The 26,263-nt window shown below is 47.0% G+C and overlaps 2 protein-coding genes across 3 annotated transcripts in view; one reads left to right on the top strand and one right to left on the bottom strand.

Moving 5' to 3' along the window:
- Positions 1–26,263, bottom strand: part of CYFIP2 (cytoplasmic FMR1 interacting protein 2) — a gene marked incomplete at both ends in the record, with an annotated part of 42,969 nt that overhangs the window by 9,421 nt on the left and 7,285 nt on the right. For both annotated transcript variants that reach the window (XM_084268852.1, XM_084268853.1), the window contains 18 exons: positions 547–637; positions 1,887–2,030; positions 10,913–11,000; positions 11,471–11,670; positions 12,349–12,468; positions 12,828–12,936; positions 13,872–13,948; positions 14,514–14,610; positions 15,361–15,517; positions 16,078–16,231; positions 16,552–16,699; positions 16,954–17,120; positions 17,511–17,636; positions 18,242–18,361; positions 19,220–19,337; positions 22,188–22,279; positions 24,881–24,985; positions 25,935–26,063. In XM_084268852.1, the coding sequence (XP_084124978.1) occupies positions 547–637; positions 1,887–2,030; positions 10,913–11,000; positions 11,471–11,670; positions 12,349–12,468; positions 12,828–12,936; positions 13,872–13,948; positions 14,514–14,610; positions 15,361–15,517; positions 16,078–16,231; positions 16,552–16,699; positions 16,954–17,120; positions 17,511–17,636; positions 18,242–18,361; positions 19,220–19,337; positions 22,188–22,279; positions 24,881–24,985; positions 25,935–26,063 (2,242 nt within the window). The remainder of the gene's footprint in view (positions 1–546; positions 638–1,886; positions 2,031–10,912; positions 11,001–11,470; positions 11,671–12,348; positions 12,469–12,827; positions 12,937–13,871; positions 13,949–14,513; positions 14,611–15,360; positions 15,518–16,077; positions 16,232–16,551; positions 16,700–16,953; positions 17,121–17,510; positions 17,637–18,241; positions 18,362–19,219; positions 19,338–22,187; positions 22,280–24,880; positions 24,986–25,934; positions 26,064–26,263) is intronic.
- FNDC9 (fibronectin type III domain containing 9) lies at positions 9,444–10,106 on the top strand (the record flags this gene model as incomplete). The annotated part of the gene is made up of 1 exon (XM_084268806.1): positions 9,444–10,106. The coding sequence occupies one exon, from the start codon at positions 9,444–9,446 to the stop codon at positions 10,104–10,106; it is 663 nt and encodes a 220-aa protein (XP_084124932.1).

Here is a 26,263-nt window from a genome sequence, read left to right as displayed (position 1 = left end):
TGGCATTGGTGACAACGAGCATCAGCGTCTTATCCTGCTTTCAGTAACCCTTGAGAAAAAGGGACTAATTCATATGAAGTCCTTAGATTTCCCTATCAGTGGAAAAAAAAGTTTCAAGACTGTAATAGATGTCCTGGTGCCGACTCACATACACCAGTTTCCCCATTGAGCTCAGTGGCAGACTGCAATCACGCTGCAAAACAATCTTCATATCAACTAAGTAGAGCTTTTGCAAAATATCTGTGAACCCACAATAAGAAAACCTCTCAAAATCCTGAAAACAAAACATAAGCTACCAGAAGCCATTCCCTTGTCAGTCATCTGTGTGTTTTAAGGGGAATTTCCAACAGGAGATCTCCTGGAAAAGTCTCCTATACATGTTCTGGTGTCCACAGCACAACAGCTGACAGTATCTCAGTGAGCCTTGCTGCATGTTGCACTGACAAGTCGGGTGTCAAACCTTGTTTAATTCCCTGTGTGTGCTTCAGGAAATGCTGTACCAACACATGAGCAAGCTCTGCTCAAGCACCTAGCTGTAGCACCCACCTGGAGAACCATATTCATGTCTTGGCAAGCGGCATATCTTGGGCATTACTTCAATCAGAGTCTTCACATACTGCAGGATGGTGCCTTGTAGCTATCGGAGAGAAAGGAAGGTTAAACTGGAACCAGTGAGTCTCTTGGTATTGGTTTTGAAAGAGAACCAGTTGTGGACAGGTCCACATATGACAGCACAGGGTGAAACTTCAGCTGGAGTCCAAGAAGAACTTGCTTAATTTGGTAAATTAAGCCAAATAAAAAATTCAGCCTGAGTGTATAGAGTTAAGAGTGCTTCTACAGCTTCCTCCCAAATAATATATCACAGCTGCAGGGATTTTCAACTTCAAAATACAGCTTGCTGTGTTTGCACTGTTTGCAGCTGAAATCCAAACAAGGCTTAGTCTCAGGATCCAGCTGGACTTGTGCTCCAAACCCAAAAAGCAATTCAGGAGTCATTCCCCAGTGCAGGAAATGCTCCTTCCACCTGAGGAATGTGCACTTAGAAAAGAATTTACATGCATGTACAACAAGTTTCTGCAGATCTGATTTTTGTGAACTAATGTAGACAACAGCAAAGTACATTTGTTAGTTGAAAGCTCTTGCTGTCACCTGGAGTTATACACCTGCGTCCCATAGACACATTATATGGGAATATGCACTAAACTATTTAGCAAAACACAAAATCTTTGTCTTTGTGCTGAATGCTGTCTTATCTTGCTCACCAGCTCCAGCATTCTCAGCTAAGTGACACAAATTACACCTTCAGTAACGATGGTGCTTAGAGTAGGGAAACGATATATGCTGCAGAATCTCAGTTTTATGTTGCTTTTGAGACAGGTTCAAAATGACATCATTGCAGTCAAACAGAATTTAAATATTTATAATGAGTGAAAATCATCTTTCCAGTAAAGCAAGGGTTTCAGTAGAAAAGCAGGACCTCAAAAATGTCTCTTCTGAAAAAGAAGAGGACAAGAAAGCAGAAGGGCTATTGGCAGCCTGGCTTCTGGGTATCTGATGGAAATGGATGGTGTGGCTTCAATAAGGACTCACCCATAGCAGGAATTCCCTTATAAAGCCTCACTAGCTTTTAGCAAAGCAGCATACCAACTCCACCACCCCCCAGAGGTAGGTGGCTGATCGCAGTTAACACTCCGTCATCCCACGGGAATCAGTGGGATTCCTCAGCAACAGTGAAAGTCACACCGCTAATACAAGTGATTCAGTGTAGATGAAGGGACACAGAGGCACCCACATGGGAACACCCTGAACCCAAAGCCTAGGCTGTCCAACCTGTGCCTTTCCAGGCATTGAGGTTTCTCCATGGCCAGTGTTAGGCTCAGAATTACCAGGCTCTTGACGATCTTCAGCAGCTCTTCCATGACCACCGCGATCCCTTGATAGCCAAGAAGCCTGCAGATCGTCTTGAAATGAGGCGGCCCCACAAAATTGCGGTAGGAGCTATAGATGTGACTGTAGGCAATGTTGAGAGGCTGAGGAAATGAAACACAGGGAGTGTTAGACAGAAGCATTTACCAGACCTGCAAGTAACTCTCTTATCACTGTATTATATTCCATCACTTCAAATAATTTTTAAGATAGGGAAGGAGAAATAATTGTACCCATGACAATTCCCATTTTTTCTACTTACTGTGGTGAAGAGATTACTTTTCTTCCTATGTAGTCAGACATAATCCAATCTCAACACACTGGCACGTCACAAGGTTTATTATCCTCCTATGTGCCAACACCACTTTCATTTCCAAGGAAATTTACTCTCCCATCCATTCCTGATCAGAGATTTCAGTTCACTAGACCTTTGCTTCTTCAAAGCCAAATTCTTCTCTACTTTACTACCTTTATATGAAGCTTTATATACTGCTAACCAGACATACATTTTTTTTCCCTATGGGCACTTGCTTTAAATGAGGCTTATTAAGAAAAGTAGGAACTGCAGCATCTGCTCCTAAGGACAGTTGGAAGATTCATAGAAAAATCCTTTAGCACCCTGCAAAACTCTACAGAACCCTCTGTACTTAACAGACATCTCCATGGGACTGTGAAAAGGGTGAGAATCTAACCCTGGTCTAGGGAAAAGAGTATCCAGGGCTCAGCACCCCTCCCAATTTTTAGCAGCAGAAAATGGAAAGTGATTTCGATGAATGTTCTCTATGAGTGTAATCTTGGAAATCTGGAAATCATTGCAATGTTTTATCTCTGGAACATTTCTAGGATCCATTTGGTGTGAGGGAGACAGAAGTAGGGGGAATTAATTCACTTGTGTGATCCGGAAAAAAAATCCTGATAATCAGATTTAGCTGAGACACCACATGCTTGGCCTGGGCTCTGTGATACCAGTGCTGGCGTCATGACTCAGCCCAGCAGAGAAGGGCTGCTGTCTCCCCCCATGACAGCTATAACTGCAGCCTCAGTAAACAGCAAAAAAATGAACATTCTTTAAAAGACTTTGGCAGGAAGTGCCCCTTCCAGCAAAACACAGCCAAACCCCTGGCTCACACTTACTGGCAGATCCTTTCTTAAACAAGGGTAAGGAACCAAATGAAGCTGTACCCCAATTGTGCCGTGCAAGGCTGGCTTTGTGAATGCTGCCTGTAAGAGGCATCCTCCCACATCCTTCCCTGACTGCAGACCTCACTGGACAGGGATTCCCTTCCCTGCCAGCCACAGAGCCCAGAGCACGGAGGGACCAGAGCATGCAAGAGCTCAGGGTGAAGGCAGCAAGGGGTGAAGTAGTGCAACAGGGCAAAACGTGGTCAGTCCTCCAACACTGGTGCTTCCAGCATCTGCAGTACAGCCAGCTGAAGGCTTGGGTTGTCCTCCAGTTCTGACTCACTTCCTCGAGATTTACTTTATCACTCCATTTGAGTTACTAATGAATTACAAAGTGAAGTAATTTCATAAGAATCAGAGAATTACTTTCTTCTGCTCTGTGATAGAGAATTCCAGTGACCGATGTAGTGATTGCTCTTCCATAAACCTGTCAGTTGCTTTAAACAATTAATTAATTGTCCCTCATTTTGCTACAGCCCTGCCACTCTGGTCTAGCAGCTTATTGCCTACTGTTCCTAGGTGGTTTTTGAAAGAGCTAGCAGAGCTAGCAGGACAAGGGGGCATGGATTAAAGCTAAAGGGGGGAAGGTTTAGATCAGACATTGGGGGGAAGTTCTTTACAGAGAGAGTGGTGAGGGGCTGGAACAGGCTGATCAGAGAGGTGGTGGGTACCCCATCCCTGGAGGTGTTCAAGGCCAGGTTGAATGGGGCCCTGGGCAACCTTGTGTAGCTCCAGGCCTGAAGGTTGGTGGCCCTGCCTGTGGCAGGGGGGTTGGAACTCTGTGATCCTCGGGGTCCCTTCCAACCCAGACCATTCTATGATTCTATGATATTAGTTAGAAAGCCTGTAGTGTGCTCATTCTCAACAAGCATGAACTCTTTTTTCTCATCAAACAAACATCACTAAACAAAAGGGCCCTGAGTAAGTATGGGCCAGAGTCTCAAAATTATTTATGCCTTCAACTGCGGCATTTGGGTGGACAGAAGCCTGTTTTCAAAGCTCCTTGGATGCCAACTCCTGCTAAGAGAATGGTGTTTGAGCATCCTGCTTTGTTTCTATCTGCATCCCTATGTAACCAAGTCTTCAAAAATATGTTTGGTAGAGACTGATCCAAAGCCACCAGACACACACACTGACACAGCTGAATAACAGGTGGGTTTTGAATGTCTCCAGAGAAGGAGACTACCCAACCTCTCTGGGCAGCCTGTCCCAGGGCTCCGTCACCCTCACAGTGAGAAAGGTTTTCCTTCTGTTCACATGGAACCTCCTATGCCCCAGTTTGTACCCGTTGCCCCTTGTCCTATTGCTGTCAACACTGAGAAGAGCCTGGCTCTGTCCTCCTGACTCTCACCCTTTACATATTTATAAACATTAATTAGGTCACCCCTCAGTCTCCCTTTCTCCAAGCTAAAGAGGCCCAGCTCCCTCAGCCTCTCCTCATAAGGAAGGTGTTCCACTCTATCATCCTGGTGGCCCTGTGCTGGACAGATAGGACACTGGTGGCTCATCCAGACTAGGGGGAGCAACCAAATACCCCCCTTCAGTGGGCTCATGAATCCAAGCTTATTTCTGGAAGCCTCTTTGGCTACTCCACGGCTGGGAGGCAGGTCTTCTTTTTGCGCAAACACTGTCCTCTGAGCTGGGCTACCACCAGTAACCAGTTGTGGAGCAACTGGTCAGAGTTTCCCTCCAAAGGGGCTGACATTCTCTGTACAGGCAATGAGCAGTCGATGCTGCCTTGCAGTCGCCCACCTCACAGCACTCCCTCACCTCTCAGCAGGATAATGGGGCTGGAGAGCAGCTTTCAAGCGGGCTTTTCCCTCAAGTGGGGCTCCCAGCAATAAGCCTGATTGGGAGAAGACACATTTTAGGACGTGCATTGGCTGCAGATGAGCGGGATGATTCATCCCCGCCTGTCTGCAAGATGAGGTAGGTTCATCAAGCTCTGCAGAGCCACACAGCACATTAGCAGCAGGCTTGCATCTAATAATAATACTCTGCCAGCAATTAAAAATATAACTCCATTTAAGGGTGAGATACACAGCTTGGGGTAAAGACTGTAGGATGTAAAAAATGACACCAGTGGGTATTTTAAGACGAAACAGCTGAAGGTACAAGCTGGCTGCACGGCACGGCTCGCTCCCCCGCGCTGGGTGGCTGCTTCCACCCCCTTGGAGAGCTGGAGCAAAGCTCCCAATCTCACCCCCTCTCGAGAGCTTTTGCCATTCTCATGAGCAGCAGCTGCTGTAGACACTGTGGAGGTTTGCCTCACCTTTGGTTTGGGGCCAAATGAGCAGGTTTTGGTGCCAGGAGGTTGGGAGTGCTGGCAGGCTGGGATTTGCAGCATGGGGCAAAGTTCCCAGTGTCTCATGGAGCCCAGGTGTCCCACTCTGCATCCAGGTCTCAGGGGCAGCCATTACTTTGGAGCATATGAGGATGGTTTCCATATTGTTTTGGGAGCTCATGAGGTTACTATGGATGCTCTGGAGCATATTCAGCAACAAATGAAGTAAAACACAGCACATTTCCATGTCTTTGAGTTTTTTTCTTGGCCATCACCCATACCTGTCTGAGCTCACCTGGGCAAAGGCAGGGAAGGGCTGATCTGATAAAACAGATCAGAGGGAGACAACAGATAGTACTGCCTGTGCCAGGAAACTGAAGAGCTAATGAAAGAGGAATATTTTAGTCCAGGCTCCCAGCCAACCTCACTTCAGTGTGACAGCTGAGATGGTGTCTGTGAACATGAAAAACAATTCTGACCAGAACTGTCAGAGAAGGGTCTCCAGCTGGACAGCCTGAATATGGCCTGGTTCCTTCCCGGGCCACGAGCAGACTTCACTCTCCCTGTGAAGCTGTTACCATATTCAGCTCTGTCAGCCAGCTGCTGCAGACCTTCATGCAAAAAATCCCAACACAGTCCCTAGCTGGGATGGAGAGGACACGTACAGCGCGGAAGGCATGTTTATATACTGTATTGAGGCTGTGTCTGTGTGTGCTCTGTGTGCAGAGGCTGAGTCGGTATATATCCCGTGTCCCAGCATGACGCCTCGCTACACCGACCGCTGATTTCTGGTGACTGTACACACTGCTGTTCCTTACAACGAGCCGATGGCCATGGCAGGCTGGGCAGCACAGCCCACACAGTCTGCTGGAGGGGATCAGCAGCCCCCGCTCCAACACCACCACGCAGCCACCGCATCTCCTTAACGCCTTGGTGCCGCCGCTGCAGACATGGCAACAGAAAATAGCACAGCTCCATCCCATTCACACACCATCACTATTTTTAAAAGTGCCAGCAGCAGGCTCTGTCCTCCAGGTTACATCTGCCTGCATGGTTGTTTAAAAAAAGGGGGGACAAATCCAGCCAGGGGAAGGAAATGGGGATTTCCAGTGAGTCTGGCATAACCCTGTGTCCGGCAGTTCCAAGAAAAACAGAAGCATTCATGAGAATACATAAATGAAGGCCAATCTAAAGCATTTACAGAGCTAAGAAGTGGTTAATGAGCAGTAATTAGTGGGTTGGTGGTAATTTTGCAGCTTCTTTGTAGGGGACCTGGCTACCTGCTGCTTATTACAAGTGGCTGAATGGCAGAAAATGGCTCGGTTTCTGATGGCTGCTGGAGCACCTGTGGTTTGCATCCTGTGCTGAGGAGTGAGGGTCCCAGGCTGGACCACAGCCAGCTCCACCTGCAGATATGTTATGGGGAACACCAGCGCTGGAGCAGTCCTAGCACTGGAACAGTTTTGGCATCTTCTCATCCTGGGAAATGAGAATCTCAAGCTCATCACCAGTGTACAAGCTTGATTTTGAGAGCAGGCTATACCAACGTGGTGAAAGCTTTGCTGTGTCTTCCTTTGAGCTAACGGGATTATCACTGTATGAAGAAGGGTCAGCAGGACCCTTTCGTGGCCTAATCCAGCTATTCCCATCTTCCTTGGTTTCCTTTCTTCCTGCTAACACATCTTATTTGTCAACAACTGAAATTTAATTACGAAGCAACTGTGAACGCTGATAAACTCAACAACCCAAGTGCTGTAAGAAAGCAGCTCTCTCATGTTACTGCCTCATGTAATCCACCTTTCTGAAGCATGGATTTATATCCTCAGCTCTCTCCCTCCAGGCAGGGATGTACTTTACTCTCAGCATGGGACCAGCTAAGAGCTCTCTCTCCCTCTGCTCTTGTAAGCAGGACAAAGCTATGTAAACAGCAGGAAGCCACTTGGGAGCACTTCCATTTCCATCCCTGTCCCTAATTATTTTCATCTCAGCTCCTAGTTTTCAGCTCACTGGCAGGAGCAGCTCACTCACAGAGACAGAAGGGAATACAGACCTTGGAAGATGAAACTCGAAGCACACAGAACTACAAAATGTAAATCCAAAGCAAGGGTAACATATATCCCCAGGCTTGTACTATACCCTCCTGATGCAGTTTGCATCCTCTCACCACGGTAGGTATTTAGATCTTTGAAACACCGCAAGCACCTTTGCAAGAACGATATGTAATGAGTAACTCCAGACCCCAAACGATCATTTTTTCTTGGAAAATTCCTCTCCCAAACACATTTTGGTTTCAGAGAGCAGCAAGTCATTTGTTCAGTGCCTCTCCTTACCAGCCCCAGTGCCACATCTGTCCCCAGTGCCATATCTGTCCCCTCCTGGCCACAGACCGGAGCTGCTCTCCTGAACATCACTGGCACCGGCTTTGTCTCTCCCTCCTGCCTTCTCACCAGGCTGACAGGGGACATCCCCCAAGTACCCTACTGATAAGGCAAGGGCAGCCAAAGGAGACCCTGGCTTAATCCCACAGGACTTCAGCACGAGGTCGAGGTCTTTGAACACCCAGCTCCTATCACTCAGTGGTGAAAATCTACTGCTTGCTGGCATTGGTTTAAATCAGTAGTTTAGATGTGCAATTGAAGATCATCACAGAATTAAAGACCAACCTATCAATGTGTACTGTGGGGCAAGATCATGGACTTTCTGCCACGTGCCTGAGGACCAGGGCAAAAAAAGAGAAAACCCCAAGCAACCCAAACGAGCCAGCAAACAAAACTACCTGGCTTGCTTTTTCCGCCTCAGACACATACTTCTCACAGGCAGAAGCTTTCAGGAATAACATTCCCAAATCACTTGAAAGATCCCTGCCCATCCTTTTTTATTGGTTGCTATGGTGAGAGATGACGGAGCCCCAGACGGGTATAATACAAGGCAGCACGCGGGGAAGGGATTGAGCAGAGGCAGGAGAGAGGCGAGCAGTGGGAAGAGGGGAAGGCGCTACCTGCCTGTGGCCACGCTGCTCACCAGCACCGACGGGCCACCGCAGACCTGCCCGGGGAGGTAAGCGGCTACCTGTGGCTCTGGGAGGGCTCACTGATGGGCACATGGGCTGTTCTCCTCTTCACAGAAGAATGGTTAAAGCAATCGTTAAGATGAACTGCTTCTTGAGCAAATTAAAGGAAAGTTAGTTATCTTAGAAGCAAGGAAAAAAAAAGGAAGGAAAAAAGAAACCAGGGCTATTGCATGCAGCTCCTGCTCAGAGCTCTCAGCTCCTCAGTTGGGAGAGGCTCAGAGAGCACTTTGGGGTTCTAATGAGTGATGTACTGAAGCAATTTGTGGCTGTTGCTGAACAGTAATTTGTTAGTAGTTAGTGTCCTTTATCTGGGGGAGAGCTTTTTGTACCTGCTATTCATATATTTGTACTTCCCTAAAGGCACTGATTTTATATTTCACCAGCCTCTAGATTTCACATTTAAAGTCCTGATATTCCAGTATGAGATGCTGTAGGAGCAGAAAGAGTTTCTACTCTATTAGGCAACAAGTTAGGTACAGAAAATCCAGCAATAGCTTAAACCAGTGAATCAATCATTATGCAGCTTTTAAAATGGCATTCAGGTGTAAAATCAAAATATCTACTGACAGCTCTGCAAGGCAAGCTGGAGCTATGGAGATTAATGATCCGTTTATGTTACTCACACTTGCAGTACCCTTTCTATTCCATGGGAAACAAGCAAAAAAAAGCTTCCAGGATAGACAACTAGTCAGAAAGATGAGATTTTTTAAAAATCTAGAGCATAAAGTATGCCCTATATTCCAGTTGGGTTTTTTCATTATGAAGTAAGGTGATACAGTAGTCTGGGCACCAGCATGATTCAACTTTTGTAACTTTAGCTATTTGAAATCTAGCATTTAATCTAAGGTTGTCAGGCATAGTCCTGAGCCCCATTTAGGGCTAGTAAAGCTTGTGGAGAGACTTCTCTGACATCAGTGGCCTTCGAGCCTCTACACAAAGTGGGAAACTCAGCCTCTCCCTACATCTGGTTTCAGGAGCACGATGAATATCGAAGTGCACAACATCACTTACACCAGCGCCACCGTCTCCTGGGCCATGAACAAACCCTGTCCAGAGAACTACTACCATGTCATGTACCGCCCCAACTGGAACAGCGTCTTCGCTGGCTATTTACGCCAAAACTTCCACCGTGAGGAGCGAGTTCCTCACCCCCTCAGCTCCCTCGTCCTCCACCGACTTACCCCATCCACCATCTACGTCCTCTGCATCACGTGCAAGAACTCATACCCCTCCAGCAACCACTGCACCACCTTCCACACCCTAGACAAACCTCCCCTGGTGTTTGGTGGCTCGAAGCATGAACCTACCACCTCCATGTGGATGGTGAGCAGCCTGCTGCTTCTCTGCTTCGTTGCTCTCCTGGCTTATGGCTGCCTGCAGTTCTGGTCTGCAAGATGCCACCGGGCTGCAAGGCTGAAGCATCCTGATGCCAGCCCCGAAGAAGTGGGAGAAGGGAGCAGCTCAGCAGAGGGGCCGCTGAACGACGGACTGAGAGAGGAGCTTCTGGAAGTCCCCATGACCACTGTGCTAATGAGGAGCTCCAGTTTCATAAGGGAGAGTCCGTATAGCTCCCCCCACTGCTTTTTTTCCTATAAAAACAGCGATGATAAAAGAGCCATCTTGCCACAGCATGGCCTTCAGTGAGAGCAAAATAAAGGCAGACCCTGCTTAGAAGTTCGGCTCATGCTGCTCTTTCCCAGCTCCTGCCAACAGGACTGGCTGTGTGTCACATGGGTGGTTTGTCCCAGGGTAGGACATGAGGTGGGGACAATGGTCACAGGGAGAAAGATTTTTGTCAAGTGACAAAAAATATTCTCATTTCTTTTCTTAAAAATAAACTAAGTCAGCTGTGTGGGAACAGCCAGGCTTGGCTGACTGCAGTGTCGTTAGCTAATCTGCATCTGTGCTGTAGGTTCACTTCAGAGTCATCAATCAATGTGCACAAGAAATAAACTTCACTCAAGCAGTTTCACACTTGAGTGATCCTCCATGAGCATCACACCCCGAGCCCTCAAAACGCTTGTATAAACAGTCAGCACAGCCTGACTAAAGAGCTTTTTGTCAGCATTAAGTAGTCTGTGTTTGCTCACACGAGTATTTTAGTAATTCCCATTTTGAACTACAAATGGGATTCCTGAAGTGGTACCTTCCTCAGGGAGGATCCCCTCTCTGCACCTTTAGATGGATGCGACTTGGTCTTAGTGCCAACACTGAGCACAGAGCAGTGTCAGCATCTCCTAACACAGGCAAGTATGGAGAAGAACATGGGAAAGCAATAGCAAAAGCACAGGGAATCTGCTTCTTGCATGGCTTTTTGTTTTCACGCAGCAACATGACCCTGCACATTGGCACCCGACATTCTGTTAATGGACCCGCTCTTGCATTTCTTTCCTCCTAAATAAATAGTTCCAACATCCACCCCTTCTGGCTGCCGTGGCTCATTGACTGACCTTGGATCCGTAGAGGTAATATGGCTGAACGTTGGCTGGCTTGTCCCGCTGGGGTTCCTGCGTGAACGGGATTGCTGTCCTCACAAACCTGTGCCGGGCACGGGAGATGGGGAGGAAAAAGGTCAGAGCCCATTAGCTGTGTTGAGTGCAGACATGGTTCAGCATGGGGTGAGCTGCAGCTGCAGGCTAATTGGCAATTCATCACCAGAGCTGCACAACTGGAAGGGAAACTCCTGCCCCAATCTATTGGTGGTGTAAAATGTCAGTTTAACCTACCAAAGGTGAGGTTGGGGCAGGCAAAAAACCCACATATGAGCAGCTACTATGGCTTTGCTGATCAGTAAGCCAGCCCTCTCAATCAAGCAAGCTCAGCTGCTTACAATTGTTGTCCAACTTCGTTGCTTGAATTTGTTACTAACGGTTTCAAGACCAAGGGGCACTGGTGGGCTTTAAGTTAATTTTAACTGTAACTGTTGCATCCCATAGGGATTCATGGCAATGCATGCGAATTTTATGAAGCAGGGTATTCAGGTGCTCCACCTCACTTTTCCTCCTCACCTGTTGGTGGATCCATTGTAACAGTAGTTGGGTAGAAAGTCAAAATTGAGCTCCCAGAAAACGTGGAGGGTGATGCGCCCGTAGGGCGCAGAGACGTTGTGGTTGGCCTCTCGGAACATGGCATCAAAGCTGTCCAAAGTCATGTGCTTGCACAGCAACCTGTGAGTCAGGCGATTTATTTCCAAGAGCCACTCCAGTTCCTGCAGCAGATAAAAGAGCAGCAAATGCAACATATTACCAAGATGACAATAGAAACAGCTGATTTAATTGCCAGGGAAATCCACATGTGTGGATCCACATCCACACAGAATCTTCCAGGTGAGGATGTAACAAAAACTGAAGATACCAGTTTAACTCAATAGCTGAGGCCAATTACACTTCTACACAAGGGGCTCCTGGTCCAGGATCTCCTAAGCCTGCAGGAAGCAAAATAAATTTGTTCCCCACTGAGGAGTGGCTGGCTTTCACATCAGAATCTTTCAAAGGTGCAAACCGGTAATTTTGCACTACTTGACTCTGATGCTCCTGTAACATATCAAAGACAGCAAATCCTGTACACATACAGATGATGTCTCAGCCACCTTTATCCATCGGGGGAATTAAAGTCAAGATTTCCTTTTCCCAGGCTACAGAACTCTCTTACATGTGTTCTGCAAAATCTAACTGCTGTCTGTCACCTTATGATTTTCTCAGATAATTAATGATCCAATAATAATGCAATTAAAGCTGCATAAGTGGAAAGACTCAGCACAAAGGAGAATACATGGCTGACTGAAACCTACTGTAGGTGGGACTTGTAGTGGAAGACAGTTGGCTGTTGTACTCATAGCAGTATATCACTCTTTCTATTCATACTTGCAGTCAATAACAGTTCTTACCACTATGGATGTCAGGTCCTCACTCTCAAAGCGGCTAATGGCCTGGTCTAACGATTTGTACATCGCTGCTGAGATACGCTGGGTAATGAGCCTGTTCAGGTCAATTGATCTACCCAGCAACTGGGAAAAGAAGAGAGGATATTTGCATGTTATATACAGATGGTGAAAAGGTACCTTTTTTAAAAGTTATTGTTTTTTAAAACAGACACAAATTGAACCCAAACATCCAAGTTTGTTTAAATGAAAGTGGTGATGCAAACACCTCGGCTGAGTTTACCATTACTTAAGAGGGAAAGAAGGAAATGTGGACCATAACTCATTTTCCCCTCACACCCACGTCCTGAACACAGTGTGTCAAGAAAAGAGGTTCAGTACTTCTCATTCCAGCATTGACCTCAACTGAGCCCAGCACTAGGATGCCAGACCCCAACAAAAGGACAATAAACAATGAGTACTGGAGTCTACTGCTTGCACTGTACCTGGACATGCCTCTGCTTGAGCAGTGTTTCGTAGCGGTTGGATGGTGGGTATGGAATAATCACCCCATAGTTTTTACATTCGGCCCGGAAACGTTTGTCCAATAAAACACTGAAAAATAAGAAACATACACTATCAGTTCCTCTCTGGATCTTTTCCTTTCATCCCTCTTTTTATCTCACTCTGAATGCCAGGAAATGTCCACATACTAATGTTCACTACTAAATCACAGAGCAGTGGTTGTTATCTGGGGACTGCCATGCTGTTGCCCATTATTCTTGGCTTTTATGGCTAAAACATTCAAAAAGATAAAAGACTGTGCTGAATGATATCAGTAGTGCCAGGTACTGGGGTGTTCCCACAGGTGGGCTCCCTTCCCTGAGGATCTGCTGTGGGAATATTTGGCTGCTGATGGCGATTGCTCTCCTCTAAGGCCAAATGTGACCTATAGACAAAACTCCTTGCAGAGTTCACCTTTGGGGACAGGAGAAGAGGACTCTCATTAGAGTTCATCTATGTTCTTTACATGGTCAGAAGGAAATGTCACAAAGGGCCTATCTCCCCACTTGCAGAGGGAGCAAGTGCCTCTGCAGAAGTCCAAGAGCCAGCTGGTCTGATGTGTGGCCCAAGACACTAAGCACCCTTCTGTTCTTTCTAAGTGCTGCTGCTTTCCTAGGGGGAGGGCAAGTGTGTATTCCCCTTTCTTAGAGGTGGGAAGCTTCCGCTTCTCATCTGCCTGGTACACAAAGTCAAGCAAGGACATGTCTTCAGTAGGCTCAGTTTGATTTTTCTGCTGTTCTCACAAACTGTACTCAGACAGCTACTTAGGATGTCAATTACTATTTTTTTTTTTACTTTTAACCACGTCTCCTTGCCATCACTAATTCATTTTGCCATTCTACACTGGTCTGACATGAATAGCCAGCTATATGGGACAGGGACGATTTATTTTGTTATGTCTGCTTGCAATGGCTACTCCCTGAGGGAGAACTTTGGGTTAAGAGCAGTTTGGATGCAGCTCAGCAGCAGCAGTCAGGTTCTCCTACCTGCCAGCCATTGCTTTATAATAGGCAAAGATCTGATCTGCCAGCTTGTACACAAATTGATCAAAGCACAAATTCACCTGGGGGAGGAAAAACAAGACATCATGAGAGTGTCACCAACACAGAGCAGCTCCTTCCCATGCATGCAAGATCAGTACAACTCAATACAGAGCTCTAATTTAATACACACATGTATGTCACGCCACCTAAAAGCTGCACTGCAGTTCTCACATGCCAATGGTAAGCAGAAAATTGCAGTTATGTTTCCTCTTACAGTTTCTAAATGTTATTGCAGGTCCTGCTCCCCCATCCCAAATCATCCTTTTGTCTCGGGGATCTCCAGTTTCTCATTTTCCTCTGATGTCACATAACATGCCCACCTGACAGCCTTGCCCATACCCCCAGTGTCTGGCAGCCTGTGGCTGGCACTGCTCCCCACGGGTACAGCTGAGCTGAAGCTGTTAGGCAGTGTAGTCTGTAAAGCTCTCAGGAAACTCTGATCTTCTGAAAACTTCTCAGTCTGATGAGGTATTTTTTTCAGGAGATACCTATAATGAATTCACTGAACTGGTAGGTTGGGCTGTCAAACAGGGCAATGTGACCCAAGCGAGCTCTTTCCATACAATAAAGATGAAGAGAACTTACTTCAGCTTCAATTTCATCATATAGGAACTGCTTCTTAAACTTGGTCAAGGCATAGTATGCACTGTCATTGTAGAGGTCCAAGGGGTACAGTACATACCTGAGGATGAGAAGACAGATCACGTCTTAAATTAACCTTGGAACAGCACAAATGGCAGCCAGTGCATGTGCCTGGCTTGGTGCAAAATACAGCTTTTCTCTGATTTCAACCCTATCACATCCACCCACTCCAGGCCCTCAAATATTCCTTCTTGCTCCCTATGTCAGAGTTGCTGGAAGCAGCTAGAACACATCTGGATTTGAGCTAATTGTGACTTGTTCAATCAACACTTGCTTCTTCTCTGCTCTTTAGAAAGCTTTCATGCTGTCCTCACTCCACAGAGTGCCCTGACAGTGGCTGTAAAATGGAAAACAGTGTTTTCCTGATACAGAAGATAATATGAACATAATTACACATATACAACAGCAATTCCTCTCATCATTTATAACTTATATATAAAAAAAGAAGTGTTTAGGTGCCTTAGCCAGGGCCCACATTGCTGTAGTTGCACATGCTGTCTGAATGCTGCATGCAGATGACAGTACTACCAAGTTGTGCCCACCTCTGAACACAGCAGCTGCCAACTGCTGGTTTCCAGCACATTAAATGCATGCCAGTGCCAGGAGGCCACCCACATGCGTCTGCGAACGAGGTGTTCATACAGCACACATTAATATCCCAGCAAGTCAAGAAACACCTATTTCCTCTCCATGTCAAAGAGACTGCTCATCACCAGCCCCCCCTTCCCCACAACAAAATCCAAAGCCCCCCTGCACATGCAGTGTCCCACCACAGCCCATCGGCTCTTACTCCATCATGGAGGGTTCTTTGGTTTCCAGAATATGGTCCGTGAGGATCCAGGGCATGGACATTTCGATAGGGAACTGGATGCGGCGGCCCATGGTCAGCTCCAGGAAGAACTCCCGAAACCAGAGCTGGGACAGGTCGCAGCACTGCTGCAGCGCTTCTGAAAGGCAGAGATTTCCCCAGAGGGAGGGCACCCATGTTACCCCCACAGGGATGGCAGCGAGGGAGGTGCACAGCAGGCAGAGGAGGCAGCTGCTGCAGCCTCATACTGGACTGGGTTTGAGTGTGCAGTATTTTTCTGGGATGTCTCTGTTTTTAAACCCAGACCACGTCCAGCCTGTCTGAGCACTTTGTAATGGAAGAAGAAAGAAGGGATTGTTCCTTTTGCTCTAGACCGCCAGGGAGAACATTTCATTGGCTCAGAGTTATTCTGGAAGATTTCTTCTGTGCCCACTGGCTCAGAAGTTTGTCTGGGATGGAAAGAAAACTCCAGTCCTAGAAACTAAACTACCAGTTGCAGTTATTTGCTACTGATGACTCATTTCTATTCACATAATGATTACTACCCAGAAACGTGCCTGTACCAGGCAGAAGTAGAACATTTGAGAAAAATCAAGGAAAATCTTCTGCATTGGCCAATGAGGAGCAAAGATGATCTCTGCCTCTGCCTGTCTGAGCATACAAGAGTTGGATTTAAGCCTTCACCTGCCATAAGCTTACCACTGATGTTGAGAAGGTGGGTGAAGAAGAAGGACTGCTTGTGGAACTCCTCAATGGCCAAGACTATTGGCCCATCCAAGCTGCTCCTCAGAGTTTTCTTTGAACCACTCTTGTCTGCTATGAGGGACTCCAGCATGGTCCGCACCATGTAAAGCTTTGAAGAAAGTTAACACAAAGTTACCATCTCCAGTGAGACACCACTGCACACAGCCATGGTGTTCTGCAACAAAATAATAACACTTCTCCCAGGTGGCTACTACTCTCTGCATCCATAAGACACCACCATTCCAAGCTAGAAGTAATTACAGCTGTAAAAAGGGAGGCTTTGGGAACTATACAATGAACTAGGCATCAAAGCAACACTTAACACACAAGAGCATGAAGACTTTGTGTCAGAGACCACAGAAACAGCTGGATGGGAGACTCCTACATGGGTCTAAGGCCACTAATTTCCTAGACATGAGATTTACCTACCTGCGTACTTGATGGTCCTACAGCTCGTCGTGGGACTTTAATATCAAATCCACCTTTAGGATCCTTCTCACCTCTCAGGCAAGGATCATTTGGAGGCTCTCGACCTCCCTCCCAGTCACAGATTGTTTTCCGAATTGCCTGAAGGACGCTGGAGTGGGTAGGAGAGGGAAAGTAGTGCTTAAGCTTGATTTTACTTCAAGATGAAAATAATCACTGCTGTGCTTACATGGGAGGAAAAGTCTCTGAGGTGAGGACGTACGTTGTCGTTACTGGGGGGGGTCATGCCCAAAAGTTACCTTGGTTGCTGGCCCAAGCTATGTCTACCATGAGGTTTATGTAAGGCCACATGCTTACACAGTACAAATGTGGGCTTTGTATTACATTCAAGTCGGACAGACTGACCTGATCAGAACGTTCTTCTTCTTTCTGACTGCCTGTCGGAGGGGCTCTCGGAGGGTCACCTGGGCGAAGTCCTGCAGGGCTGCGTAGATCGTGTTGCGGATGGCTTGGTTGAAGACACTCTCCATCCGGCCCATCAGCACTTGCAGACCTTTGATCATGGCAATTACCTGAAGTGAAAATTAAAACCAGATATACTTGCTAGCTTTCCATTGTATGAAAAAGTCCATAAATTCAACAATAAGACAATTTGGGACTAAATTAATTCTACTCAAGCAACTTAGGTCCAGTAATTAGGAGGCTAATTATTTTGTTAGCTGCTTTACAGATCACAACAAGCTAAGGAAAGCATTTACACCACTAGTTTCTTGCAAACAGCCCCTGTCCCTTGGCAGGCTCTGTTTCCACTCCTGACCTCTTGATATCCTTAATAACACACAATCCCACGAAACTGCATTTGCTGCACTCACAGGTGCAGCTGTGTGGCTTGCACAGACCTGAGAAACGTGGACAGGAAACCATCCCTCACTTGTTCTTACTCTTGTACAGTTGGCACCTACCTCCACAAATGCAAACTTCTCTTCACTGGTGTAGTTGTACCGGGTGGCTCTCTCATACTCTTCTGCTGTTCCAGGACAATCCTTGTTACAGAATTTATCTGTGGGATGAACCAGCTTCCAAGAATACTAGAAGATGGAAAGAGACAACATTGCAATGAGTAAGAAGCAAGGCTGGAAAGACTGAAGAGGATCCCATGGCGGGAAAACACTGCCTGTACATTGCTACAGTTGTTTGACATTCCTTTGGGAGAATCTGTGCTTCTTACTGGATTTATTATCACTCATGAATACTGAGTTTGTTTATTTGGGAGGCTGCCAGTCATATTGTGCTTTTGACATCCATGGACTTGTGCTGAGATACAGTTGAAATTTTCCACATTAAGAATTTCCATGATGATTTGAATTACAGTTTTAGTCGCCCGGGACCCAGACTCATCTCAACCAGCTTTCAGTACTTAATTGAGGAGTTCAGATTAGAAGAGTCACCCAGACCCGCTCTAACACTGGTGGGGGGACCCCAGCACCTGCAAAGGGCAGTTCAGGTCCAGGGTGAGATGATCAAACTCTCTTTCTCCTTTTGTTACAGAGGGTGTTCTGAGTCATTAGTTGCCTGATTTTAATGTGTTTGTTAATGGCTTAAAGTCAGGTGGCATGACAGTAAGCTCACCTTTCCACAGTCTGTTACATAACATTCCCACTCAGCTGGGAACAAGAGGATGTTACACACTCACCACTTCCATGACGTGGGCACTCCACTTGGACAGCAGCTGCAGTCCCCGTAAAGCGAGATCAAAGAGCTCCCTGTACTCTTCATCTGATTTCTGGCTGTCCAGTCCCGAGCCAGTGACTACCTGGAGAAGATCACACCATGTCAATGCTACATTCAGCAACTTGCTGCGGAGCCAAACAGCAGCCACAGATCCCAACTGAAATGAATTCCCTGTGATGTGACCTTATGATCAAGGTAAAATTACGCAGAGCATACACTGTCCCTCAGAACAGGGGTGTAACTTGGTGAGACCCTTTTTACCCAGGCAGTCAATTTATTTCCTACAGAAAAATGAGTCTGACTTGTGATCTCAGAGTAAATAACAGTTTTCCTTCCACTTTCCCATGCCTTTGCAATGGCCTAACACCACTGCAATCCTTGCTAGTCCTTTCCTGATTTAAACCTTGCATAAGCACTCATCAAAGGCAAAAAGAAAAGGGCTGAGAATGCTAGCAATTCATTAGCAATTCATTAAACTGACAGTGATGAATGGGGATCAGACATTTGCAAATCGGTCACAATCACATCTGAGAGGGCTCTGCCATTCAGTAATGAAAAGAACAGTGGTGCTGTCCTGAACTTATTCTGAAGCCCTGACCAACACCTCTGTGTAACAGAAAAGACCCGTTTGCAAGACATGGGTGATATGTCACCTGGCTGACAATAAACCTTTAGTTGCAAAAATTTTTCTACTTCTTATTTAAACCAATTTGTGGCCAAAGAACAGAAGTTTTTGCAGTGGATGGTCCCGGGCACGTGATTTTGCACCTGCAGGGACCTTTCATGACTTTTACTGCTGTATAGAGAAGTGGGATTTTTTCACTTGTGACCTTCCTTCCTCACTGTATGTTGTTGTCAGACCATACTCCTGCCACATTTGTCCTCTCCCAGCTTCATCTATCTAACGAGCCTGATTACAACAACTACCTGCTGAGCTTACCTCACTGTTGCTGTAGCGAGCGAGCTCGGAGATGAAGCGGATGTGGTCGTCTCGGATCTGGACCATCTGCTCACAGATGTTGTACTGGGGACTTATGCTGCTCTGAGTGCATGTCCACCTGGGCAAAAAAGCAACAGTTTCAAGGACCAGGACATGGGGTTTGACTCAGACATCCCCCAGGACAACGCTTTGTGCTCAATATGCTCAAGACATGCCACCTTCAGGGCAAATGTCAGACCATGTCTGCTCTCTCATGTTCCCTGGGGCTGTGAGGTCTTCCACAGGTGATCCCACACAATGGGATTTCCTGCCTCATCTTTCAGCCTGAACATCTCTATTCCATTCACCCTGAAGGCTGCTCTCCATATTGGGCTCACCCACCCCCAAGGGCAGTGGTGAATATTTCCCAGGCCACCACTGGACAAGCTTTCAGGGAAGATGAACAGTGGAGCACTGGTATCATATGCATCCTTTCTCTGCTAACCCTGAGGGTACTCATACCCTTAGCGGTCATCCCTCCAGGTCTGAAAGGGCTGGGTCATGCTGCCTTCTCCTGAAAGGAAAGACCCTGCAAGGGGTCAGCAAGGAAATATCCCTCCCACTCTGTTTTTTGGTTCTGGCTCACACTACCTGTTCAGAGAACAACTCTTGAGTGTAAATGACGAGCGGAACATTACTAAATGAACTAGATGAGCCACATGTACCATGTAACAGTGTAATGGGGCTGTAAGAGAAGGCAGCGCTCCCCTTCCAAAGGCACAATCATACCAAGTAATGGTGCAGATCGGGTCTCTTTCATTTAACATTTCCTTTTTCCCTGTTCTGTATTTGCCACAGATGTGGAATCAGAGTGACTCCACCAAAACGCTTTGTGCAAGCAAGTCTGTGAGACTCTCACGTCTTGCTCTGTCATCACAGGGTAAATGTTCAGATCTTGCCTTTTACCCCCTAAATAACTGTCCATCTTATGTATAGAGATATATACATATAAAAAAAGATACATATGTATCTTATATGTATATATAAAATAGTCATATTCTCCAATCTAGGTTGGCTGTACAAAAGGAAGGTGAGAAACCTGCCTCTGATACGGACACAGACGTGAAGACATATTCCCACAGTTAACTGCAAGGCACTTGTTGCCAATAGTTGTGATGGTAGCAGGTCCTGGAAGTACTGGGTCATGTCATCCCTTGTGAAATCCATCCTCCCACAGTCCCCCCGACTCTTACCCGTTCCAATGTCCTGTGCTGCCCACCGGACAATCGGCAGGTTAGCAGGAGTGGCCAGGGCTGCACCAGCCCCCCTGCCACACACAACCTAGTCCACAGTGCAGAAACAAAGCGCCATGCAGGAAAAACGACCAATTAATTCCACTTTCATGGAGACACGGAGGGAAGAAAAGTGACAAAAACCAGTATTAGTAAGAAACAGGGATTATATGAAAACATCTTGGCAGAGTTAGTGTTGGGAATCCCATGCAATTTGCTGGGAAAGCAAGTGAGTGAGGAGGAAACATCAGTTAGTAAGGTACAGCACACAGACCTGGCAGACAGATTTCAAGACAGACATTAAAATTGTGCACAGGTAAACAGCCCATGAGCTACCTTGGGTTTGAGATGAGAAAATGAATGCAGCTGACACATGTTTCGTTGAAATGTGCTTTCCAAACGGTATGGGATAAAGTTTAGAATTGAAATTGAGTTTTAGAAAATCTTTTCTTAAATTTACATTTTGTAGAATTTTAATTTTTCTTCTTTTTTTTTTTCCCAATTTTTAATTGAAAACCTTTTCCTTGGGAAATTTTGCCATGTTGTTCTCAAATTTCTCCTGAACGATTAATCGGCACTTTTCAACCAGCCTTTCGGAGGGCAGGGGAGGGCCATTCCTGAGTGAGCCACATGGTGTGCAGAGAAGCTGGACCCTCCAGGGTGGAAGGGGATGAGCAAACAGAAGTGGAGAGATGAGCCTGCACGTTAGTTCCTGTCCTGCCGAAGAGACAGCTCAGCTAGGCTGCTGCTCGCAGATGCTGGAGAAAGCTGACTTCCATGCGGTACGGTCCCAGGCTGCCACCAGTGATTACTGCCAGACACAGCTCAGAGAGGCTTTGCTTACACGTGGTTGGAAATGTTGTTCCAAGGATATCCATATCTAACACCGATTCTTCTAGCAATAACTCAGCGTGATGCAAAGCTACAAAGACAAGCAGGGCCCTGCACCCACCTGGTGCGATCTGAAACAACGCCTGTGAATCTAGCTGATGGGAGCAGCAAACTGCCTGTGCACCCAGGCTGGGAAGCTGTGATTTACACCCCTGAGCACTCCTGTAAAGACTCCATTTCTGCCCTCCTCCCACAATATTAACTCATTCCCAGTGCCCCTGAGCCCCTGGTTCAACCCTCATTCCTGCTGCTTCTTCACAAAACCTGCCTGAGCTAATGGAGATGCCCTGGCTACTGCAGAGAGATCTGCTGCTGTGTTCACACTCTGGAGGATTTTGTCCCTGGGATGGAAAAGGTGGATTAAAATCTCTCCAGAGCGGGGACACGCTGCTCGCACTCACACACCTCCGGGCGCGCACACCTCGCAAGCACTCAGCGACCGCCCGATCGGCACGCCAGCCGCCCTTCCTTCCTCCTGCCTCGCCACCAAGCACCCTCCCAGCCCTCGCTAGCAGGAGCAGGCGTACAGCCATGCCCACTGCCCTGCCTGCACACAGGGGCGCGGTTATGTGTAGGTTCGGAGCTGGCTGCACAGGCACGCACTCAAGGGGCCGGCGAGGACATCATCTTCCCATGCAGGGACAGGGAGGTACACACGTGCACACAGAGCTGGCACGCCGGGACTCACACCTCACAGGGACACACACAGGTACCCGTGCACAGACCTCACGCACGCCGGAGAGTTGCAGCTCCCATGGCTTTCAGGACACACACAGAAGCCAAGAGACATTATGGCAGGCACTCACTTGGATTTGTTCTCCTCATAGTGAGCACTGGTCTTAATGTATCTGGCCAGTTCTATCTGCATATCGCCGAATAAAGGAACCACCTGCAGCTGCTGGAAAAGAAAACAAAAGATGGTTGAAACACGGTAGAGAGAGAGCCCGTGGTCCCAGCGCGATGCAAGGGACTATGAAACGGCATCCTGCTTCTCTGAAGCTATGGCAAGTGTCAGGCTGTGTAAAGCACGGTGCAAACCTGGACCCAGGGTCATTGCATTCCTAGGAAGTGACTGAAAATGGCCACATGGCATTTTGTGTGAGGAAAATCACCCCCTGCGAGTGCTCTGGAGCTGAGGGCTCGCTGATGCCAGGCTGGTTATTGCCAGAATGGTTTAGTGCTGTACCTGGCCAGAGGAATGGTTCTTTCTACAACAATGAGAGAGATGTGTATTCCTGAGCAGGGGCTGCTGATGTGCCTTAAAACTTCTCCACGAAGAGAAAGACACAGCTTGCAACACAGCGTGGCTTAGCTCACCCTTTACATCTCAGGGAGATTTAGTTGGGAAGCAGATTCAAAGCACACTGAATGTACCTCAAGCTCAGACAGGTCCCCATGTCACTAAGCTTTCAGCTGCAGAAACAAAAAATTCAACCAGGAGCTACCAACAGCTCTTCAATAAAATATGAAGCTTCAAGTTCAACCAGCTACAAAAGCCTTGCCCCAAAATTCAGGGAAGATGGTGGCAAATTCCCTGTCCTATTATCACATGCTTCTCCTCTCAGGCTGGTTTCTGTGGTGGATGTGCAATGGTGTCATTAGGGATTCTCAGTGGTGCTTTCTAACAGCTTTAAATGAAGGGGTAGTTCATTTTCACGACGCAGATTCCTGATCTATCCACTAGAAATTTAATCAGAAGGCAATAAACAGATGTAGTAGAGGAGTAGCTGGCCTTTTCTTATTGAGATCTGATAGTCTGGAGGAGTACTTAACTGATTAGGTGAGACCACAGAAGACCTTAGAGAAGTGCAAATGGAATAAAAGCTGGAAAGGGAAAGTTATTCCATGCAACAGATATTTTACCTGACTCTCTGATGGCCGATAGCATTTTGCAATGAACAACAAATCTGTCTGAAGCACCAAGATGGCCAAACTCCTTGGATTACACTGCGGGCTTGATTTAAACTCAGATTCAGTTGGATTAGCAAAGCTGAGCCAGGGAAAACTCAGACAACTCCAACGGATGGTGTCCTCAGCATTCCCCCCAGTGAGGAGTGTATTTACCCACCTTATTATCACCCTGTCCATGAGGTGTGGCATCTGTCCATAGTTTCCTAAGTGGGACTTGGAACCCCACTCTCAGAGCTGTTTCCAGAAGATGACACAAACTGGGACAAATAGGTCCCCACTCGGTCAGGGTGAGGATGCAGCAGCCGGTACATGGATCTTTCATGAAACCAGCTCTCTGGGCTTGCCCATCCCATCCCCCTGCACAGACCCAGCACATCATTGATAAACTAGAAGTTGGGGGATAAGCAGGGAGGCATCCTATACCCTGCCACCACCATCAACCTTGTCTTTCAGGTTCCTCAGCAGCTCTTCAGGTAAAGCAGCAGGGAGAAGATGCTATGCTGAAAAAGTGATGGGGAAGAAGAGGCCTGTGCACCCCCAGAAATCCTCCTCCTCTCATTTTCACTGATGTAGAGCAAAAACTAATCTTTCCATCTCCAGAAGACTGCTCAGCTAAGCAGGTTTAAGAAAACCCAAATTGCTCCATTTGGGAAGTTATTCTACTGTCCTCCTGCTGGCCCCAAGGCAATGCAGCCTGCTACCCAGCTGAGGACCAGCCCACACATGCATGGGCAGAGGGAGGCTGCACAACTGCTTCACACCCTGTCACTGGGAGCATCCAGTTCTCACGGGCCTTTCCCCAAAACCCAGACCTCAGATAAGACCAACACTGTTCATCAAACCACCAGTTCTTCAAGGAACTCACTGAGCACCTCCAGGTCCCATCCAACACAAGAAGCTTTTTCTGTTCTACGAAGTGCATGGTGTGTACACAAACTAAGACTGCAAACTAAGATCAAAACTAAGACTGCAAACTAAGATCACACATTGGCTGGCCAGCTGTGTGTCCCCTGACACTCGCCAAGGGAAAGGAGGGTGCAACCATCACCCACACTGATGCCAGCAAACCAGCCAGGTTTGCCAGTGGCCTGAAATGACAGTGCTCCTCAGGAGACTGCAAACCTGCCTGAGAAATGTGCAAAGAGATAGAAGCAACATCAGTCTGGCACACCCTTCCCTCACCCACACAAGCTATCTCTTGTGCCATCCCCATCCTTCGCTCCTCAGCAGGAGACAGGCAGAGCTGCACCAGCAGGCAGCTGCCCAGCAAGAGCGTGCAGAGCCCTTGGCTCCCACCAGCTCCCCGATTCCAGCACCAGCAGCACAGAAGCAGAGCCAGCCCAGGGCACCGCTCACACATCCTGAGCCTTGCTGGTACCGAGGGCTGGCATCGCTCATCTCACCCCAGGCATGTTCACAGCAATCCCATCCCTGATCCTTCAATCCAAGTAATTCCTCAGGCATTTGGGTTTTTTGGACCTGTAAGTGATTCCTGTGGTTTGTTTTTTGCTGGCAGCACCTGCAGCACATGGGTGGCTAATTCATTGGTCTGCAATAAACTCCAGCCTCACACAGACAGGTCACTGACCTTGAAGAATTTGTCTATTTTGCTAAGGTTGATCCTCTTCTTGGCATCCAACTTGTAAATGTTGCTGACATTCCCATCCATGAGATACAGGCCAAACCCCATCACCTGGAAAAGATGGAAAGGCTAGGTTTCAGTAGGGTGAAGTCAGCAGTGCAAGTCAAAAGACAGTTCTCCATCACTGAGCGTAAGGAAAGACCATTTCAGGCTTCTGTACACCTGACACTCATGAGAAGACTGTATAAAATGTGCACACATTTGCAAAGGGTGTATGTGGCAGGCAGAGGACACATGATGGACAGATTCTGTTTTCTGTGAGAAAACATGACGCTCACTCTGGTAATTTGTTCCATCTCCATCCCACATAACAACAACCCAAAAGTCTTCTCCACCCAAAGGCGAACATCTGCTCCCAGAGAAGAATTGAAAACATCTACAATATTCTCCTGAATTGGTTTTTCCCTTTAATTCAATACAAATCATTACAGATATTCAAACTACCCACATTATTCTTCAAAGAACCTTGGCTGACTCATAACGTGGTAATGACGTTCTTAAGGTAATAGTGACTGCAATCACTGTAATAACTGACTTACAGTGAGGACAAATACACAAAACAAGCAGATATTTTGGCGCGTTCATCTTGAGGGCTCTTCAGAGTCAGGGAACCAAACCTGGAAGAATTTGCCATCTGCAGGGAATTATTGCTGGGAACGGGCATCAAGAAGAAAATTCAGTTTGCAAAAATGGTGGTAATTTTGGCATGTCCTGTACATTTACCCAGGTCAACTATACATCCATGTACAACAGAAAAACCCCTTTTAGCTATAAAGAAGAGCTGACAGAGGATCAGAAAGGAAACAAGAAAGAAGGAAGGCAGCTTTGCTAGAGCCTTCCATCTCATAGCAACCCCTGTCCAGGGGGTGCTGGTCCTGCAGAAAAGGGATGCATGAAACCCAAGGGAGAAAAAAATAAGGAAAACTAAGAAAAACATTTTCCCAGAAGGGAATTTAATTCTGCTGAAAAAAGAAGCTATTCAAGCACTGACAGATCTCACCTTTAGGAGCATGTGTTTTTCACTGGGAGTGAGATACATCTTGTTTTCATAGTAATCCACACAGATATTGACAATATCAGCCAGCAATTCCTCGTAGCCAGGGATAACCTCTAGTTGTTGGTGCAGACACTGAAACGTCAACATGGGCCACATTATCCACACAGGCAGAGAACAGCAGGAACCAAGGGAGAAACATACTTGAAGGATTAACAGCAGAATGGTTTTCATTCAGGCCTTGCCTGTGTGCTTTTAAGTTACAGGCAGAGGATTGACCTCATGGTATTGCCTGTATGAAACAACCTTCCTGGTGCAGGACAGGGCTCCCCTTC

The sequence above is a fragment of the Gallinula chloropus genome, assembly GCF_964237585.1.
Source record: "Gallinula chloropus genome assembly, chromosome: 10".
In the NCBI taxonomy this organism is placed as follows: Eukaryota; Metazoa; Chordata; class Aves; order Gruiformes; family Rallidae; genus Gallinula; species Gallinula chloropus.
The sequence above is the reverse complement of the archived record's forward strand: the minus strand, read 5'-3'. Positions and strand labels throughout refer to the sequence as shown.